This window comes from Cygnus olor, chromosome 26 (assembly GCF_009769625.2).
Source record: "Cygnus olor isolate bCygOlo1 chromosome 26, bCygOlo1.pri.v2, whole genome shotgun sequence".
Taxonomy (NCBI): Eukaryota; Metazoa; Chordata; class Aves; order Anseriformes; family Anatidae; genus Cygnus; species Cygnus olor.
This window is the reverse complement of record NC_049194.1, coordinates 4,288,607-4,308,970: the sequence shown is the minus strand read 5'-3', so window position 1 is coordinate 4,308,970 and position 20,364 is coordinate 4,288,607. Positions and strand designations below refer to the sequence as shown.

Here is a 20,364-nt window from a genome sequence, read left to right as displayed (position 1 = left end):
AAGCAGTTACCACAAACACTTGAGGAAATAAAGAAACTCGGTAATTACAGCAGTAATTCCTCCGTGTAAAAGTCTATGCCTGATTGGGAAGGAGGCTGGAAATGAGAATGAGCAAGGGAGCTTTGCTATAATGTGAACTTCCGTGTGCCTTTGTTGCATGTTCTGATGTGGTTTCTCTTCCACTCAAACCGTTTCATCAGTGGTGTTGCCAGAACTGCTGTTCAATTAAGCCCCTGATTTTCTAGGCTGGAGAATAACACAAAGGCCATGGCTATTGTTACTTGCCAGGGTCAACTGGCATGGACACTGCAGGAGTTTAAATAAAACTTCATTGCATGCGGTCAGGTCTGGAGGCTGATGCTTTAACCCTGCCTCAATCTGACAGCCAGTTGCTGTTGAAATGACAGAAGCTTTTGACAGAAGGTTATTGAGAGCCTGGAAGCTGGTCTGTGTCTTTCCCATTAAATCAGTAGCTTGTTCGATTGGCGCCTAAAAATGTTTCTTTGCTTTTATTAAGATTTTTTTCTAGGTATGCTATAACAGACTGCGTTTGAAATACTATGCATCTTTTCGACAAAAGTCCAAAACTGACAGGTACTTCAAATTATCAGTGCTATACTCTGGATTCAGTCTTCCTTCCTCTATTTCAACACCTGACAGCATACTCTCATCTCTATTAATAGGAAGGATAAGAGACAATAGTCCACCAAAATTTTAATTATCTTTATTTTGCTGTGGATCAGCTTATTAGCACCTTCCATTCTTGAGCTTTGTTCTTGGCTTTCCAATGGAAGTGGGGTTTCTTCTGTAATGAAAGGGTTGGAAATTCCCAAAGCCTGTTTTATCTTCTTGTTAGCACAGGTGTACATAAAAGTGTCAAAACTTTGACAGCAGTCTGTTATAACTTAACTTCAGAAATGGTGGCCTGATTCCAGATTTAAATATTTCACCTCAAACCAGAGTAGGCTCTGGGAGCTGGCAGTCCCAAGTCCCGTGGCTTCAGGCGGTTCCTTGTCTCCGGGGGCCTTTCCAGAAAGGAGGAGGTAAGGTGCTCAGGTGCAAAGCCTGCAAACTGTAGCGATACCCTGTAAAGTATAGACGTGTACCTCTTAGCGTCTGTCTTTTAAGTGAATCTTAATGGCAGAAGTCGGCCAAGTAAAAACAAGCACTGCCACATGAGGTTGTAGCATTAATGAGCTCTGAAGCGGCTCTTAGTGTTGTGCCGGTGTCCAGCAGGTACCTTTTGCGTGCGAAGGACATGGAACTGGGGGAAGAAGCAGACAGAAGACATGTATCGTATCTGATCCCTTTTATATTGAAACCCCTTCTGGTTTCTGTAGTGTTCAGAGAGAATCGGTTAGCTTTGTTTTGAAATGGCTTATTTTTAATTTTAGAAATTGAATTTCTAGAACTGAACACATTTTTAGGTTGACCTAACAAAGCAGAGGAATGCACTGCTGCAGAGGAAAGCCCAGCTGCTGTTTTCTGTCGCCGGATTTAGAGTTGCTAGCACATGCTTTTTCACAGCAGGAGCTGGCACGTGTACCTAGTGCAGAGAGGTGCTGTGTGCACAGCCCTGCTTGTCCTGGGGCTTAGGATAACCTTGTGGTCACTTGCTCTGCCAATCCTGCCTTGCTGTACTTCTGCGTTGGCAGGACTTCTTTCCTGAAGCGTGATGCAGGTGTGCTCACATTTTTCTCTAGTTGACACGTGTGTGTAGGTGCCGTTACACAGTGCTGTAACTGTACTGGAGCAAGCCCGTGCAGTGCACTTTTTGCTGTTCTCATCCTCTGAAGCTGCAGAGCCACCGCTTAGAGTTGTGCATTTCAGTCCACCGATGTCTGTATTCAGACGAGGTAGTGCTTGATGCATTCGTGCATGTTTTGCAGCAGCAAACAAAAAACCCGACTATTCCCAAGACACCCCGTTCTCCTCAGTGATGTCTTGGGAGCATCTCTTCCATCCTCCTGTGTTGTTTACTTGGCTTTTTATTTATTTATATAATCTCACAAGACTGCATTGGTTAGCAAGAGTTTCTCAGTTCAGAAAACAAATTCTGAACTGGAATGCCTTCGTACCAAGGCGCTCTGGCATAGTGGGGCCAGGTTTACATCTCTGCTTCCTTGAGGAGGGCAGGATGGGGAGAATCCGGGGCCGCTGCTTTCAGGGACAGCCACTCTGAAGCGGGGAGGAAGACAAGCACCAGCTCTGTTCTCGTACTGGACTCCAGTGAAACCGGAGTTGTCAGCCCATAGCAGGAGGGGAATGAGAAACGATGTAGGGACTGAAGGCGTGTGTCTGAGGCAGCAGGGGAAGGAAGCAAGGACATGGACAGAAAACCAAGTGACGCGCAGAAAGAAAATGAGTGCCCTCTTTGATGAAAGGGCTTCTTATCACGGGGACAAAACTAGATTCTTTATGCTGAAGGAGTATGGCAGTTTGTTTAAAACTAGATTTCGTGATCACTTTGTTAATTTATTCATCCAGATAAGGGCCTGCTTGTTTTTTTTATTTTGGTCTCTTGAGTAGATTTACATTTTATGTATAAGCAAAGGGTTTGTTTATTTATTTTTAATTACTATCCACTAAAAATAGATTGAGGAATGTTATGGAATTGCTTTCTTTTGCACAATAGGTTTCTAGCAGGCTGTTAATGTTGTGGTAAAGCAAATAACTTCTCCTTGCCTGAGACAAATGCTTGACATAAATCATTACGTTGTGTAAATGCCAGCCCCTTATTTTTCCTGGCATACCCTGAAGGAATCTAGTTTGTGCTCTTAGGAGGTGGGAATGCATTGCACAATTACGAAGCAGACGGTGTTCCTGAGGAGCGATGTGTGGAGATGTGGAACATGCCTCTCGAGATCTGGAACGGGCCTCTTGGCGCTGGGACTGTCGTGGGTGAGATCCAGCCTGGTTAGGGATCAAAAGCAAGACCTGAATGGCAGGAGATGAGTGAGGCTGATAAGTTGGTGTCTGTTGTCTGTTCTGCGTAGGCTAGCTTTTTTAACACTTAAGGACTGTAAAGTCATGTTCCATTGATGTCATTTAAAGGTGGTAAGTATAGAGGAAGATGGGAGGGTCAGCATCCTAGTCCTTGTAGGGGAAGATAGGTAATAGGTGCTTCCTTATCTAGTGACTGAGAAGTTAGTGAGACTGTAACCACTGGGGATGAGAGAAACTCTTACCATTGTAATCCTGCCATCTGCTAGATGCCTTCTCAGACCCTGCTGTTTTATCTGTGTTTCTGTTAACCCCATTCCATCCCTGCCCTCTTTTCCCAGGGCATTCAAACTCTGATACAAATAGCCACTGTATAAAATAGCCACCTGTATAAAACGAGAAGGGGAAAAGAACAAGTTTGGCTCAGGTGAAACCAAGACAGAAGGTCGCGGGGGTTATGGTCCCTGCGTGCGTATTTTGGGAACCAGACACTTGGCAGGGTGAGCATGTGTAAGTGAAAGGACGGTACTTGTACAAGAACAAGTGGATATAAGTGAGATGGGGATAAACTCAGGCCCACTTTTAGAAAAGGAGAGCGTTGGAGGAGGGATTTCTAGATCGTGCTTTCAATCAGAGTCCTCGGGACAAAAACCTAACTGCTTCTCATGTGAAGCTCCCTTTTTAGGGAAGGGGAATATGTACAGTGTGTGATTGCAAGGGCTTGACCCAGATTCTGTGGTCCCTTTCAGTTCTGCGTATCTACGAACGCTTATACAGGATAAAAACAAAAGTAAGTAGCTTAATCTTCCTTGTCACTGATCTCAAACGGTGCATGAACATACAAGCTGTCTGAGGCTCTGCACAAGAGGGCGTGCCTGCTCTGTTCTCTGGGGACTTACCCAGGAAAATGGGGAAGGATGTTCACTTGTGCTGGCCAGAGCACCGAGCCCCTGGTCTCTGTGACCCACAGCACTGAGGACAGCTTAACAAATCCACGCTGCACAGGCTCCTGCCTTCGCCCTGCCAGGAGAGGATGGCTGGGTCTGCTATTTCCCTGATCTTTAAGGGCCTGTCTCCAAAATCTTTACTAGGACCTCATTCTGTGCAGTAGCGTGATGTTGATGTGGCTTTTGGGACAAACAGAACACCTGCAAAGAAGGTGGTGCTCAGAGTAGTGGTGGTCTGCAGAGAAGCTCCTGGTTTGCTGGGCCTGTAAGGAGTGTTGGACCCTTCCCGCCCCCTTAGGTGGGGAAAATTCATCGCCTGCCATCTGCATGGCATGTATTCCCTCTAAGGCTTATCTTTGTTTTCTTAGATTAAGCCAGGGTCCAGGCGATGAACGTTTTTCTAATTGATAAATAACGCATCTTCTTGATTAGGGAAAAAAAAATCACTAGTCAGGCTAACCACACCTTATCTAAATGATTGACCATCTCTGGGGTTTTACAGCTGTATCTCTCTTTTACCTACGTGCTTTTTTGTTGATTTCTTAGTAATGTGCATTTTCTGTTCTATTAGCCACTGTCATCTGTAGCTCTTTAAAAGGTAAAGGTACAGAAGATGTTGTCTAAGATCTTTTATTCTAGTTGTTTCCTATGCACAATTAAATTGTACCTGGCTATCAAAGATTAATTTGCTATTGCAATTGTACAGAAGTGCCTGGTATTACAAAAGCTTGATCTGTGCTAGTAGAGATGTTTTAATGCTTTGTCAAAGAACAGGATGTCGTTCCTGTAGGAGGCGTGAATGTGAAGTGGATCTGGCTTCTTTTAAGAGCTTTAGCAGCCTGTAAAAATTAACTGGGACTGTTTATACAGCAAGCGTATTAAGAAACAGGCCGTGACGTTATTTGGGTTTAGATGAGTTAGTGGTATATTACATTTCACAACAAAGCAGGTGAACATGGGACGTGCCAGGCAGTTGTGCTGTTACAGCTGCAGTTCGTCTGCACCGTGTGCTGTTGGTAACAACATGCAGAAGGTGATTTGGAGCTTCCTTCCGTCCCGTGCTGCTTATAGGCTGGTAGGTCTCAATACCCACAAGATATTGATAGGCTACCAGGATATTGATTGAGGGCTGATGAGTCTTCTTGCAGGGGGAGGGGGGGGGGGGTTAATCTTCAGTTACTCTGAGATTTTGTGCTAGCATGTCACCACAACTCATCTTTGTATATCTGGTGTTCTGAAATGTCTGGAAGGCATAAGAAAACTGCCTTGGCAGCTATAACTGTTGCGGAGCCATGCCATGTAATCAAAAAGGGCTGTATTTCAGAAGAGAATGCTTTACTCTAATGTTTAGCCATGTCTTCTGGTGTTCTCAAGCCTAACAGTGGAGCTTAATAATAAGGTAGCAGTAATATATTATTACAGTAAAATAGCATGTTCTCCTATGCACACTTCAAGTTTTCTCTCGTGCATTCTGTAGGTCTGACTAGGAGGAGTCTGAAAGACAGACAAGGAGGAGTCTGAAAAAGGAACATCTCTTGGATGGGAGGTGCCAAGACAGCCTGAAAGGATTTCAGTTATTTTTAGGCCTGCAGTGATAACATAGCCTCTAACTGTTGGGAAACTGCAACCTGAAGTGACTTTATGTACTGTTATAACTGATAGGAGCATTTGTGGAGGTTGAATATACAGAAGCAGAACAAACAAATACCCAATTAAGTGTCCTTTGCCTTAAATGTTTTGAAGTTGTACTATTATTACTTTTTTTTTTTGGTAAGACTTAAGGTAAACTTAAAGTACATGAAGTATCTGCATTGAAGATAATTTTTCACTTTTCAGCTTTATCCTGTGTTTGGGATACTTACTGCTTGTTAGCTATATGAATGTATGAAGAAATAAAAACCTTCTTCCTGTGGTCTCCAGGAGCGAAAGTTGAAATAGCTACACAGAAACGTGTAGCATGATGATTTCATACGCAGGGGTTCATCAATTCACACTTTTTGCTTTCTGTTCTTTGTATGCAAGAGTTTGTATTTGTGAACTTGGCAAAAATTCATGTCTTTGTTATATCCCCATTAAGTTCATGAGACAAGAGTCAGTACAAGAGTTCAGATTTGATTTTTCTACTGTTGGTGGACGGTCTGCAGCCATCTGAGATAAACTGTTCTTGAGGATGTTTGAAGTAGCCTTGAGCTGTTTCTTGAGGTTGGCGTGCATCATCTGAAAGTTCTGTGGCATATTAAGTATTTACTGGATGGATTATGTTGAGTCCATTTTTCTTGCTTTCACGTCCTTTAATTTTGGTAGTGATAACCGTTTTGTGTAAGGATTAATTTAAAAACTGTTCTTCTGTGTAGGACACAGCTTAGGCTATGGCTTTGTGAACTACGTTACTGCAAAAGATGCTGAACGAGCAATAAACACGCTGAATGGCCTCAGACTTCAGTCAAAAACTATCAAGGTAAGATGTACAGATTTTTCAGTTTTCTGTGAAAATGACATTATAATAAACTTGTAATCCGTTTAGAGTGCTTGTTCGTTCTGGTGGTGAGTTCTGTGTGCTGTCCAGCTGCAAGACAGACTGACTGTGGGAGCAGAGTAGTGAAATGAGCTGTTAAGTCACTTGGGTTTTGTAACGGCTCGGTATTTAAAGATTGCTTTTGTTGCTTTTTGGTTGTTTTTTGTTCCCACCGTTATTATAGAAGTAGCCAAGATCAAAAGCCTAACAATGACTTGGAATTAATTCTTATGTCTCAAAGTTGATCTGTTTTAAATTGTTAATACACATGCACTCCTTCTTAGATATAACAGTACTTTATGTCCAGGAAATCACACCTGCTTAAATCATTTTTGTAACTTTCTCTATTAGCAGAGATTAAGATAGAAAGCTGCACTGCAGCTGATAAATTTTCTGACTCAAAAAAATATACTGACTGCACAAGTTCTTGGTGTGAGCTGTGGTAACTGGTAGGTCCACTGTTGAATTCCGAACTTTGGACAGGGATTCTTCAACATAACGGGTATGTTGGAAACACTGGTCTGTTGCTGGCATTTTATAGCAGTGCTGTTTTTCTGTTTATCTGTTGAATGAACCTGAAAGCAATGGAGTTGTATAGGAGCATGATTTTTCTTTCCCTTTTGGTAATTTTCCTCTACCCATTTACCTCTTCTGAACTACAATAAAAAATTCCTGCGTTGTTTAGTGAGGAATAAATACAAGCGACTTATGACAGAATAAGCTACTCTTTCAATTTAAACCCTGAACATATCCTCTTTTTAATTATTAACCTTTTTTAAGGTTTCCTATGCTCGTCCAAGTTCTGAAGTTATCAAGGATGCTAATTTATATATTAGTGGACTACCGAGGTCAATGACACAAAAAGATGTAGAAGATATGTTTTCACGTTTTGGACGCATCATCAACTCACGTGTGCTTGTGGATCAAACCACAGGTGAGTTCTATTGCACTAGCTAGACAAAACTGTACTGTATGGCATGTTTTGCCTCTCTTCAGGGACTAGCAGCTCCTAAACTAATTTAACTGTCACAAACTAACCATGGCATCTGGTATCAACCACTGAAATAATTTTAATGGGCTGTCCTTTTCTAATGTGTGGTTGGTTTGTTTGTGGTTTTTTTTTTCACACAGAATGACTTACATTGCTTCTTTTGCTAGGTTACAGTCTAGACCTCATAATGTATTCCATGCTTTTATTGTCTGTTCTATCAGGCTAAACTATTGATTTGCCAAATTTCCTCTTGCTCTGATATTTCATGGGAGTATAGTGCAGTGTGTGCCTGGGCAATCTGCTTGTAATTTGAAGGTATAAAGTTTACACAAATGCAGTTGCTACTCACAGGTGAATTCCAGGCCATAGTCAAATATTTAAAAAGAAAAATACCAGTGTGTTTTGTCTTTCATACCAACTTGGAATTCACTCATACAATTTCTTGATATTTTAAAAACATTTGAGGTGTCTTATCCTCTGGTTACTGCTAACCAGAAGAATAAGCTTCATACGTGAATTACTACCTTCTTGAATTTTCTGAATGCATTATGCTTTAAAAAAAACAAACAAACTCTGAAGTAAAAAGAAGTTGCTTAGTTAAGCACTCACCTCAGGAGAAAACCAATTTTTTTCTTTGTTTTTCCTTTTTTTTTTTTTTTTTACAAAGGATTTCCTTTATAATGTTAATTCTGACTTGGTGTTACAATGTGTTTTGACAGTTTTGATTTCTTATGTAATTATTTGAAACAGCTATGCTGTGTAGTATGACTTATCCTGCAACATTAGGTATTCTGAGTTTTTTTTCCAGCAGCTCATTTTTCATGTATGAATTTTGAATTATGAATTATGTATGGATTATGCATGTGCTATATTAGTGCAATAATAAATGTGGAATTACTAGAATTAGATTAACATTTATACACAGTAGTATGTACTTTTATGTACATTAGTTGAGCAGCAGCTTTCAAGCTGTGTGAGGAGCAGCAGCTTTGATACTCTGAAGAATCCACTGTAATTTAGAGTAGGTCACCAGCAACTTTTGGTGAGATTCATCTGACTAAATGTAAAAGTCTACAGTGTAAGTATCTCCATTGGAACTAGTTTCCTGTGTAGGCACCTACTTCTTAGCGTTTTGATCTGATCAGGTGGATTGCACTGTAAATGTGATTGCATGTAAAAGTCTGAGGTGACTAAAGGAGATCTGGGTACCAACACTGCAGGCACTTCAAAGCTGGATGAGGGAATCCGATCCTTCCTATTCTAGGCAGAGAACTCCTCATTTTGGGTAACTGGCATCCATATGGCTTTGTCTGTCTGAGCTAGTTACCTGGATCACAACTATAGGTAGAAGCAAGAAAAAGGCTTTAGGAGCACAGAAAACTTACTCATAAAAGTGTCCAAAAGAGTCACCATTCTGTGGTTGCCAGTGGAGTCGAGATAGCTAGCGTCTCTCTCTGACAGGGCTATAAAATGAGATGACAGAAGTCATACAATCAGAATCTTTCCAGGAATAATACAGCTTTTATCAAGTGTGCTGGGGCATGATGCTGTCTAATTCCTTCAGCTCAGAGGATATACAGCTTGCTTACAGAACCTTAATTATGTATTGTTTGAAGAATGTATTCTGTTTACACTGTGAAGCTCAATTATGCATGCATAACGTAGGTTTCCTTTCCCTTCAAGAACGAAGCCATGCCTTGGCTTTAAAAATCTGCGTTTCATATCTGGATCTGGGCCCAACTGGGACAAAGTTTCCTTTGTACTTTCAGACATTCCTTCAGCAGAGGTTGTTCTCCAGCTTTTGAGACTTAATACTATATTTTAAATGAAATCTCTGTTAAATCAAGTGAGAAGTGCTAAGATGAACAGCATGGAAGTGGAGAAGCAACCATATGCTGGGCTTTGGGGTAGCCCTTGCTGACTGGGGGGTGCTGCTGCCATCCTGCGCCTCTGCAGCACAGGGCACGGAAAGACCTGTACTGGAGCACATCATCTGACCGGCTCTGATTTGAACTGGTCTGGTCCAGTCTCCTGTTTTGAAAGTAATCACCAAGAAATCCAGATCTGGAATACCTTACTCAACAGGCAGACTGCTTTCCAGGTGACGTTAGGAATACCACTTGCACAGGTGGTGCTAGCCACAGGGTGGCTTCTGCAAATGCATCTTCCACCATTGTTCTGCAGATGTTCTCTTCAGAAAGTGCAGTGACCTAGGGAGCAGGCTTTTTCTGTGTGACTGCATACCTGACAACGTTCAGTAAACGAGATGAGTTGTTGTTTATGGAAGTTCTCCAAGTGCCCCAAAAGAAAACGCGCCCTTCCTGTAGGCCCTTCTAGGGGCATTGTAGAGGATGGGTTCCCTTCAGCTTGCTTGCTGTGTGACCAGGGTTTTGTCCTGCTGTATTTCCTTCTCTGAAATCTCAGGAAGTAATGTCCAATTGCCTTGGAAACAACTTTGTAATTTATGATAAGTTGAAATAACTTTTGAAGCTTTCTTTGAAGATAGCCCTGTGTGAGCCTCTAGTAGAGGTAATATGAAAATATTTGATACAGCCCTTTCTGAAGTAGAGTTGGCAAAGTCCTGAAATTATTCTATCCATAATATCATCATCTTTGGAATGAAATTTAAACAGAATGTACCCTTTTCACTTCACTGTGGTAAGCAGTATATCCAGATTAGTCACAGACGAGAAGGGGAAGTAGGGGGAAAGATCTGGTAAGGCGTAACTTTTACCTTGATCAAAAAGATAACAAAATCCAATGGCCAGCGTTGGGAAATAGAAACAAGATGCAAGTGTAATTGCTTCAATATAATTATGGAGGGAATAGGTAATTCTTACTCACTATTTAATGAATTAAAAATAAGGTATGTGCTAGCCAGAAGTAATGAGTATAATATAGACTAAATTGTGATCTTTTTATTACAGAAGGTTAAACTACTTTATTAGTTATACCTTCATGCCATAGTCTGAGAACTGGAGTGTGTGTTAGCCTTGGAAAGCTGAAAACATTTGGAAAATTTTGTTTGCAAATGCTTTTTAGTGATACGGTAATCAAAGCTAAGGGGTTTTGTGATTCATTTTCTTCCAGTGGGATTCTTCTTGAGGGTTATTAATTTAAAATGTTTTGGGGGGATAATGGAAATGGCATTTGATGTTGGTTTTCTTGGAATATTACCATATTTAATTTTTTTGTTTTAGTACATTATAAGTGTTAGTCACTCTAGTAGTTATAGTTGAAATGAATGTGTTCATTTGTCTTTTGTTTCTTAATTTTGTGATTTATTCTCTAGCTGCTGAAGAACCATTAGTAAATGTAGAGAACTTGAAAGCTGTGACCGTAGAAACTTTTAACCTTTTTGTTTTTACATTCAAAATTATTTTGAGTTTATCCTGAACTTCATTTTTTTTTTATTGGTTTGGTTAAAAGGTTTGTCCAGAGGGGTCGCATTTATCCGGTTTGACAAAAGGTCAGAAGCAGAAGAGGCAATTACAAATTTCAATGGTCACAAACCCCCAGGTTCCTCCGAACCCATTACAGTGAAGTTTGCAGCCAATCCTAACCAGAACAAAAATGTGGCACTGTTATCGCAGCTGTGTCATTCACCAGCTAGACGGTTTGGAGGGCCAGTTCATCACCAGGCGCAAAGATTCAGGTAGGTTAGGAAGAATAATGCATTTAAGGCTGTACTGCTACTCCCGTGTCCATCTGGGAAACTGTACTCTTGCAGCTGTGCAGTAATCTCTTCGTTGCAGCGTGTGTGAATGAATACATAGTGCACTATGTGTCCTGCAGTGTTATGTAAATAAATCGTTGAATTAAAAGATGTTTAAAGTAAAATCTTACTTGTAAAACTTGCATTAAAGCTAACTATGTAAAGGTACATACACTAAGGTGTGCATTTCTACAATTCAGTGTATAGTGAGATAATAAAGTAGCACGTTCCAGATGGGTGTTCGTAGATGCCTGTCTCAACAGATCCCCATTCTGTAGTCCATCTCTCTGAATGTAGATACGATTTGGCAACTTAATTAAAGCTCTGAACCATTGGTTCCAGCAGGGGGGTGTCACACTAAGTTAAGAAAACTGATTAAGATTGTGTGGGTTTTCTACCTCCATCTCGAACTGTGTGGTGTTGTTTCCTTAAGTCCTCATAAGTTCAGGAAGATTATTGGGTAATTGCAGCATACCGTCTGCTTCCAGTGCTGTGGAAGATATTGTGCATTTTGCCTTTGGGATTTGCCTTAGTTGCTTTGAATTTGACTTGCCTTAGTTGCCTAAAGGAGGATGTTGATAGCTGGACTGTGCTCTGGAATATGCGTTATATTTACTATCTTGCAAACAAGTAATTGTCTTTCTTTAATTAGGTGTGTTCATGGAGAGTTTCTGAGAGTAGTCTTGCCCTGTTGAGAATTTACACTTTTTTTTTCTCCTCAGAGATACCTGGTTAGCTCAGCCAAATCTGGACTAAAATGCTCAAGAAATACTCTGCAGTACTTCTGTTCCAGTGTTGCTGTGACCATAGCAGAGCTATGCATTCTGAGAACAGTTAGGCATAATGTGTCTCCAGTGAGAATAAGTACTTCACGGTCAGCTGTTGTCCTATAGGAAAAATAAGAAAAAGCCCTTTATTGCAAGGGTGATTGAACCCTGGAGCAGGTTGTCTGGAGAGCTTGGAGTGCCATCCTTGGAGATGCTCAAAACCTGACCGGCACAACCTGCTGTGGGTGCCCCTTGCCTCGAGTTTACCAGGTTTACCAGGGGACCTCCAGAGGTCTGGGCCCTCTTCAGGTGTTCTGAGATTCTCTTCTACTGTAGCACAAGCAAGTTGAATGCAGGCAGCTCCTCAAATAAGAGTGTTTTACTGAAGCACTCACCCAGATCTCTGCACTCAAACCTCCTAAGCCACGCCAATTAATGGAATTCCGAAATATTGGCAGTTAGGTGAACTGTTCCAAAATTTTCACATCTATCTGCTGTGTTGGCTAGAGGCTTCATGGTCCTAGGAAAATCTTGAGGTTTGTCTCATGTTTTCAATCCTTAATATAATTGGGATGTATTCGTCATCATCCTTCCCCTTAGGTTTTACAGCAGAATTAAGGTGCATCAGGATAAGCAGTGCAGATGGTATCTTTATTTTGAACATGAATACTAATAACTTTAATTCTGTCGCGTAATGGTCACTTAATAAAAATGGCTAATATGTTTGTTTATAGTTCAGGTGAAACTAAATTGTAATGACTGAGTTGTTCATCATTCTCTCTTGTACCATTAAGAGCAGTATTAACGTTATTAGTGTGCTTTCGCTAAGTTTCCACAGGCAAGGGTTTTCACAAGTGTTTCACAAGAGTAAAGAAAACGTGGTGTTCCTGTTCCATTGCCTCTTTGGTAGCTCAAACTGTTCCCAGGGCTCATCTGTCAACATGTTCTGGTCACCTTCTGCTCCCAGTTGTAAGCTTGCTGGTGGAGATTTTTCAGTACCGCAGGTTGGCAGAGGTAATAATAAAGCAATTCTGGGTTAAGGAATACATTAGGTAGGAATTATGTAGGAATACATTATGGAGACAAGGTTAAGCTTCAGTAGTTGACTTCAAGACAAGAACTGTCCGTTTCTCTTAATGTCTTGTCACAGACTTGCAAGAACTGACATGCTTCCTCCCCTCAGTCACACATGCATGCACAGACACATGCCCAACACATCCACCATTCCACAGCCCTGTTTTTTTCTTCCCACCTTTGGTGCTAACTGCAGATCTTTTCTAGTGAGTCTTCCTTAAAGGATGCTGAACTTACTGAGTTATAACTATTCATACTGTGATAAAACTTAGGAACCTTGCCTTGGGCCAGGTCTCGTTTGTTTTCTGGAGTGAACAAAGTACGATGAAAGGATAAGCTGCTTCCAGAGAGCTCAGTCTGTATAAATTACACTTGTGTTCACTGCCACACAGAGGCTGAATACTTTAAACTGGCATTTTGATTACGCTCCATCTAGTTCCATCATACCTCTGTAAATCCAGGATTAAGCCTTTCATACCTCTAATTTGTAATTATTAATTTCCTACAGATATCACTCAGACCCTCTGCTTAATGGTCTCTTAATCCTTTCTAGTTCCTGTGGTATTTATGGCTTATGGCTCACATCAGGAACTGGTCTTAATGTCCTGTCCTGCTGACATGCTGAGTTGGCCTCCTAAGTCTGGTACGTGGTCCAAAAGCCTCTCTGTTTCCATCTAGAACAGATGATGCTGCAACATGGAACTGTGCTTGGAGGACAGATGAAAACATCTGGGCCAAGGGTTTGAGTCTAAGCTTTCCTTAATTAAGCAGAGCAGAGGGTCTCTAGGTGTTGAACACTGCTGAAGTTAAGGACTGAAGTTTGACAATCTCGACCAAGGTCCCTAGATGTCCTACACTTTCACAGTTTACTGGGGTTTTATGCTAGAAGGGAAAGAAAACAAACCGAACAACAAAAAAATCTTGAAAATATTCCCAGTTTAGCGGTTTTTACTTTCAGACTTGTTCAGAGTTGGAGCCAGTTCCCTCTTCTTGAATAGGAATACTTCTGTTGATATCAAAGCCTGTGAATTAGCTCCAGGATGCCTGAAGGGGATTGGTATTCCTTGATAATCCTTTGATCAAGGGGAAATGTAATAAGTCTACGTTGTTTAGCCCTATGTTGTTAGACAATATAGAGGATTTTGTAGGTGTAAGGACCTTAAACCACAGAGGTGGGACAGTTAGGAGTTCTGGTTCTGATGGCTAGGTAGCATTTACATCCAGTTTACAAACTCCTTGAAAACTATTAAGCTGGCACCAATGCTTGGACGGCTCCCAAACATCTATTTTGTTTCACTTCAGTGAAGTTATCTTCACATTTTCAATGGTAATCCGGTTTGTAGCTTGGATGCATCTTACATGGATTGAGGACCGCACAGAAGAGGACTTTGTCCAGAGTAGTGTTTCATCAAAGCTCTAGAAGAATGTGATGCTGAAAGCCCTTATTTCAATTAGTGTTGCTCTTTAAAATTTGGCTGTTGGATTAAATACACTGTTACTTCAGGCTTAAGGTTCGTATCGATGAATTTTCAACAAGACCTGTTCTGTACACAGTAGATCTTCCTATCTGTATTGGGATATAAAAAAAGTTGTGGGAAAACAGTGGATGTGACCAGTATCAGTTTGGTTTAACTCCTGTTATTTGTGGAACAATTCAAAAGGAAAAAAAAATTCTGAGCTTATGTTAAAGGGGAACATATATTAAATATATATTATAGCTATAATATATATATATATAGCTATATTATTATATATATATTATATGTATTAGCTATATATATATTATAGCTAATATTAAAAACTTCATTACTGCTAACTACCGTTATATAAGCAGTGGGATTTCTCCCACCTGTGATGCTGTATATAGTTGTTCTCAGATTGCAGTGAGAAGAATTCAGCAAAAAGAATCTATAGGACTTCCGTGGAACTAAAAATAAACTGTTTTAGTTTAAGAATGTCACTTCTGAGATAATGTGCTCTAGCACGTTTAAAATGCTTCCTGAAATGTAATAAATGAGTTAGTCTCTTTCATAAGAGTAGAGCAAAGGGGCATTCGTATAAATGAGAAGCTTACAAAGTAAAAGCTTACAAATAAAAAATATTAACACTGTGTTGATGCTTAATGTCACAAGTTGTTGGAGGTTTTACTTAAAAGAACCAGCCATAGATAACATCTTTTACAGACGCTCTGGGAGGGTTGGAAAAACAATATGAGGGAGATGATATAAAAATATAACAAAAAATGAGGATACCAGCAAAAATTATAAGGCTGAGATTATCCAAATAACAATATTGATGAAGTAATTTTAATTTTCTCTGAAGTGTCTTGCATCTGTGTGAACTAAAGTATTATCTATTTAAGTCAGACTTAGTCTTTTCAACATCCTTAATAAGATGACCCTTGGAAAGGTATACTTATACTTGCTGTGTCAAAAAAAACTCTTCCTGTAGGGCAACGAGGTACTGTGTGTCCGCTGCTCTTTGCCAGGCTGGGTCCGGGCCGTTACCCCAGGCAGCTGCGAGATCTCCTGGCTCCCGTCTTGTGCAGGCTGTTAGTCCAGGGTAAGCAGAGACGTAGCAGGTCAGCTGAATCGCAGCAGGAGCTCTATTCCGTGTGTGAGTGTTGGCACCAATGACAGGTCTGTGACACTGGCCTATGTGATGCTACTGGCTGGATGCAAGTCTAAATCTAGACTTCTTTATAGGTCTAGTCCTGTAGCACGCTTACTGACACTTCTGCAAGTTCCTTTGATAGTTGCTTTTTAACCAACCAGAAACTCCTGTGAAAGATTTTTATTTTTTTTGAAGTATATTTGCAAAGTATAGTTTAGAGTCACGTTAGATCTGGTTAAGAGAGATTGTGTTGTGGTATTTCCTATGGTGGTGGTGTTTGGTGTCTTTTTTTTTTTTTAAGTGCCTTTTCAAGTCTTTTAGGGGTGTCTCTACCCTGTTTTTTTAATAAACCTGAAACAGTTTTGCAAGTCAAAAGCTGAAAGAGGAGAATGTTTGAAAATTAATGGAAAATCAGTGTCTTCAAAGAACAGAGAAACTTGCTATTTTAAATCATTTTGCATGTAGTAGGTATTTTAGATTTATTGTCTGCCTGCTTTCTACCCCCAACACTTCTGCTACAGTTGTCTTCAGTTCTTGATGACCTGTTGATCTGGGCTTGTGGGCAGAGCGTGAGGCTTCATAGTGGGCAGGTTCAGCCCTACACTGTCTGCTGGAACCAACATCACGCAGTTCTGAGCTTAGTGATTTTTCTGCTCCCTGTACATGTGAACAAGAACCCAAGATTGGTGATCTGTTGAGATGAATGTTTTCCAGATATGAATTAAGATAAATAGATCGTTACTCAAACAGAAAGAGGTTACAGAACTGAAGGTGTCTGGGGAAAAAAAAACAAGTGTGTAAAGCATGCAAACACAGGAACATCTTCATATAAAAGCAAAATGAATACTTGGTAGATAAGATGTCACAATCATCAAATCACGGGGGTTAGCACGTTTCATTCACATTCTGATACTCTTAACTGCTTTTTCAGTTTTACTATAGTACAAGGATTCCCAAACTTGGATTTGCTCGGGGCTGGCCAACAATGGCAGCAGCAGTGAGTATGTGCAGCATGAGCTCAGGTGTGTCCGCACTGTGCTCTAGAAACACCAGCACCAGGCAGGGAGCTGCGCTGCAGCCTGGCTGAGCCGCGGCAGCTCTCCTGGCCCCAGGCAGCCAGCAGAAGCTACAGTGCAAAGGAGGGGAAGGTGTGTCTGTACCAGCAGGCTCCCTCTGGGTACAGGAGGGTCTGTTCGCTCAGGTGTCCAAAGAAGTGAGCTCTCCTGGAGCACCGGGGAGCATGGGCTGGGGGAGATGATGACCTAGTGGTTGTCTTGTATGGGTGCACCCACCTAAGCACCACACTGACCGTGAGCTGACTTCCCTGCCTCTATGTGTGTGCTGCTGCAGCTCTGCTCCCCTTCTTTCTCATTCACGTTGCCTTGAGCCCTCTCCTCTCTGTAAAGGCAAGAGCAGCTCCTGTCTTTATGCAAGGCAAGACGAAGTCAGTGGGGAAGTGCTTGGCACTGAATGCGGTGTTCATTGCCCAGATATCCATTCCCTGTTTTCTCCAGGTCAGCAGAGAATCAGGAACTGCCACCGCCATGTTCTTGGCAGAGAGCAGCACGTGTACCGCATTTAAGTGGTTTGCATATCACCAGTGGTACACCACAGTTTGGGAACCCCTGGTATAGTATAATTATATTTCTACAATCATGTGACCTCACATTTTTAAATAATACACGAGCAAAAGGGATCCAACTGAGGTTTTCTACTTTTAAATTTCACATTTCCTGACCCTTGAGTGCTTAGCTGTGCAACCATAATATTGCATTAAAATGTTCTAAAGCTTTGAATTTCTAGGATGGAGACCAGGAATAGAAGATGAAAGGAGAACTAGATATGTGGGTTACAGGAGAAAAGAAAATAATACAAAGCAAGACATAAAAAGGAAAATTATTTGCTTTTTGTTAATCAGAATTACTGCTGGGCTACTAAGCTGGAGACTAGATTTAGGAAGAGTGGGTAGGTGACTTTTTAAAGTCCAATTCAGTAAAGTCAGATGAGTTTTCAGAGTATGAAGTTGGTGTCAACTGAATAAGAAGAAAACCAGAAATACTTGAGTTTTAAAACTGTATACTTTAAAGTGGTTCGCTATTTTTATATTTGAAAGCTACCACAGTTAGATTATCTGCATAACTGGTGTTAAAGAATAATAAACCAAAATTTAAATTCTGTAGCTAGAAATGTGGGGCATCCCAGCTACTGAGAATTAACTGAGGAAGTGCTAATGTTTCCTTGGCTACCTAATAGCAGAGAGTGTGCATGCCGGTGGCTTCCTTGGTAGCCTGCTGGTATTGGGAGTGTTTGCCTGCACCTGCTGCCTTATGGAGAAGGGCGTAGGTTTTCTTCTGTTCCGCAGAAAGAAATTGAAATTAATACACACACAAACTCTACTCCTAAAAGAAACCCAAAGAAAACCCTTAACTTAGGAGTTCCCAATGTGCAATTGTAGAGGCAAGAAAAGGAGGCTTATTGGATGCAACCCCCTTGAGCAAAATAGGTGGGAGAGGGTGGCTTGAAGCAAGCTGGGGCCTCTGGGGAGGTGTTGCCTATTACTTCACATTTGAGCAATTCTGCATTGACGCCACTGAACACTCTTAACAGCCTAGCTGAGTTTCAAAGATCAATCGGGGTCCCCTGTGAAGGTGGTTACATAAACTTGCCTTGCAACTGTTCTGTGGCCTGCCTATTTCTAATTATAGTTCCCTATTGATAAAGAAAAGTACTTGGAATACTTAACTTTTTTTTTTTCCTGGCAGCTGTCAATTTGGTTTATTGTTAATTTGAATGGGTAAACATTTTTCTGGCAGTTTTGATGTCCATGTAGAAAATATTCATTCTCAGTTGCTTCCCATTCAAGTTAATTTGCTTAATTGAATTGAACTTTTTACATGAAATATTGTGCTTTTTATTTGCTAGGTTCTCTCCTATGGGTGTAGATCACATGAGTGGGCTTTCTGGTGTAAATGTTCCAGGAAACGCATCTTCTGGCTGGTGTATCTTCATCTACAACCTTGGTCAAGATGCTGATGAGGGAATCCTCTGGCAGATGTTTGGCCCCTTTGGTGCGGTTACCAATGTGAAAGTTATTCGAGATTTCAACACCAACAAGTGCAAAGGTTTTGGTTTTGTGACCATGACAAACTATGAAGAAGCTGCAATGGCCATAGCAAGTCTTAATGGCTACCGCCTGGGGGACAAAATCTTACAGGTTTCCTTCAAAACCAACAAGTCCCACAAATAACTTGCTCGTGCTTTTTGTATGGAATAGATAATTGAGTGACAGAAGTTGAAACATTTTTGTTAGTGTAAAACTCATTTTGCGCCAATTTTCACAAGTGTTTGTCTTAGTCTAAATGAGAAGTGAAAAAGGTTTTATATTCTGGGATGCAACTGACATGTTCAAATGTTTGAAATCCCACAATGTTAGACCAATTTTAAGTTACTTTAAGTTATTTCATTTAAAACATGTTAAAAAAAAAAATCCCCTGAAATCTTAAGTAGATTGCATTTAACTAGACCCTCTGGATGGTGGTAAAATTGAAGCATGCTTTCACTTATGAGACTAACATTTGTTCCATTGAATGTTGTCTGCAAAAACTGGAATCTTTTTAAACCTATCAGGCTGAATTAATTAATTTTTCTTGTTTTCATGTTGTTCTTTTTCCTACCCGTTCCCCTGACCTTCTTTACCCCAGACTCACTAGTATGGAAGAAAAGTTGAGAAATACTAATGTTTTAGTTGACAGTAAATTTGCTTTATCAATTAATATTCATTGCTACATATAGTTGAGGATTAGGCTTTATGAAGTCAAGGTCTTGTAAGTAGTAGCATGCCAGCATAACTTTTAACACCATTGATGAGGTAAGTTGCACACTGAGCAGCGGCCAAGTTGTCAAATTCAAAGGTTTTAGAAACATTACTTTTAAAGCCCACTTTCTAATAGGAATGGACCAAAGAGTTTCAAAGAAACTCCGGGAAGATTTCAGAGTCAAAATGAAACTCCAAAAAAGTGTGAATATATGTTGCTACTTTATCAAACTGAATCTCTTCTGTCCAAATATTTAATGCATGGTGCACTACTTACTGGTACATTATAATGCAGCAAGATACTCATTTTCAAAGATCATTATAGTCTGAATTCCTTTGGTAGTTCTGTTTTGTAAAGAAAAAAACATTTATAAACATTTGAGCATTGTATTTCTCGCATCCCTTCTAATGAGTGCTAGATTTTTCTATTTTAATAGGATTTTGTTTTGACAACTAGCTTTACTTATTGAACACTCAGCAGAAAAGTACTTACGACTTGCAAGTTAGATATTAACAAAAAAACCATTTGATTTGTAGATTTAAAGATTAATCCCCCAAGTTTTCTGCAGACTGCCTTGAAACTTTGAGTTGTTCTGTTTCTGTTAATTTTCTTTTGCTTTTTTGTGTTTTTTGTTTGTTTTTACTTTTGCATTTAAGAACATTAAATTTGATTTTGTTTTGCTCAAATTTTGTTTTGTTTTTTATTTTCTGTTATTTTTTTGCTAAGTATTGCACAAAGTGTCCAGCTTTCAAAGAGTGTTGTTTTAAAGAACTCTAGTTCTTCCTTAAGAGTCTTAAGTTACTCCTTTGACAGATGAGTAGAAGAAAAAGGGTTGTGAAACGAGAGCACTACAATAAACCTGTCACATAGAAGCTACGTGCCACAGGCTGATGTAACCCTACAGGTGTTCTTTGGTAGGAAGCCCGAGGAGGAGGATTACTCTATCAGGTAAAGGCTGTGTAAGGATACTGTGCATGACTAGAG

At 40.4% G+C, this 20,364-nt stretch overlaps 1 protein-coding gene across 7 annotated transcripts in view; it reads left to right on the top strand.

Moving 5' to 3' along the window:
• The window catches only part of ELAVL1 (ELAV like RNA binding protein 1), a 42,011-nt gene extending 21,945 nt beyond the window's left edge, over positions 1-20,066 (top strand). For 3 of the 7 annotated variants that reach the window (XM_040537908.1, XM_040537910.1, XM_040537909.1), the window contains exons 3-7: positions 6,245-6,348; positions 7,186-7,339; positions 10,826-11,051; positions 15,404-15,514; positions 18,488-20,066. In XM_040537908.1, the coding sequence (XP_040393842.1) occupies positions 6,245-6,348; positions 7,186-7,339; positions 10,826-11,051; positions 15,404-15,514; positions 18,488-18,812 (920 nt within the window). In that variant the 3' untranslated portion in view covers positions 18,813-20,066. Of the gene's footprint in view, positions 1-6,244; positions 6,349-7,185; positions 7,340-10,825; positions 11,052-15,403; positions 15,515-17,079; positions 18,442-18,487 lie in introns of those variants that run through there. The other 4 variants (XM_040537913.1, XM_040537912.1, XM_040537911.1 and 1 more) reach the window with 3 other exon arrangements.
• Positions 20,067-20,364: the final 298 nt, after the last annotated feature.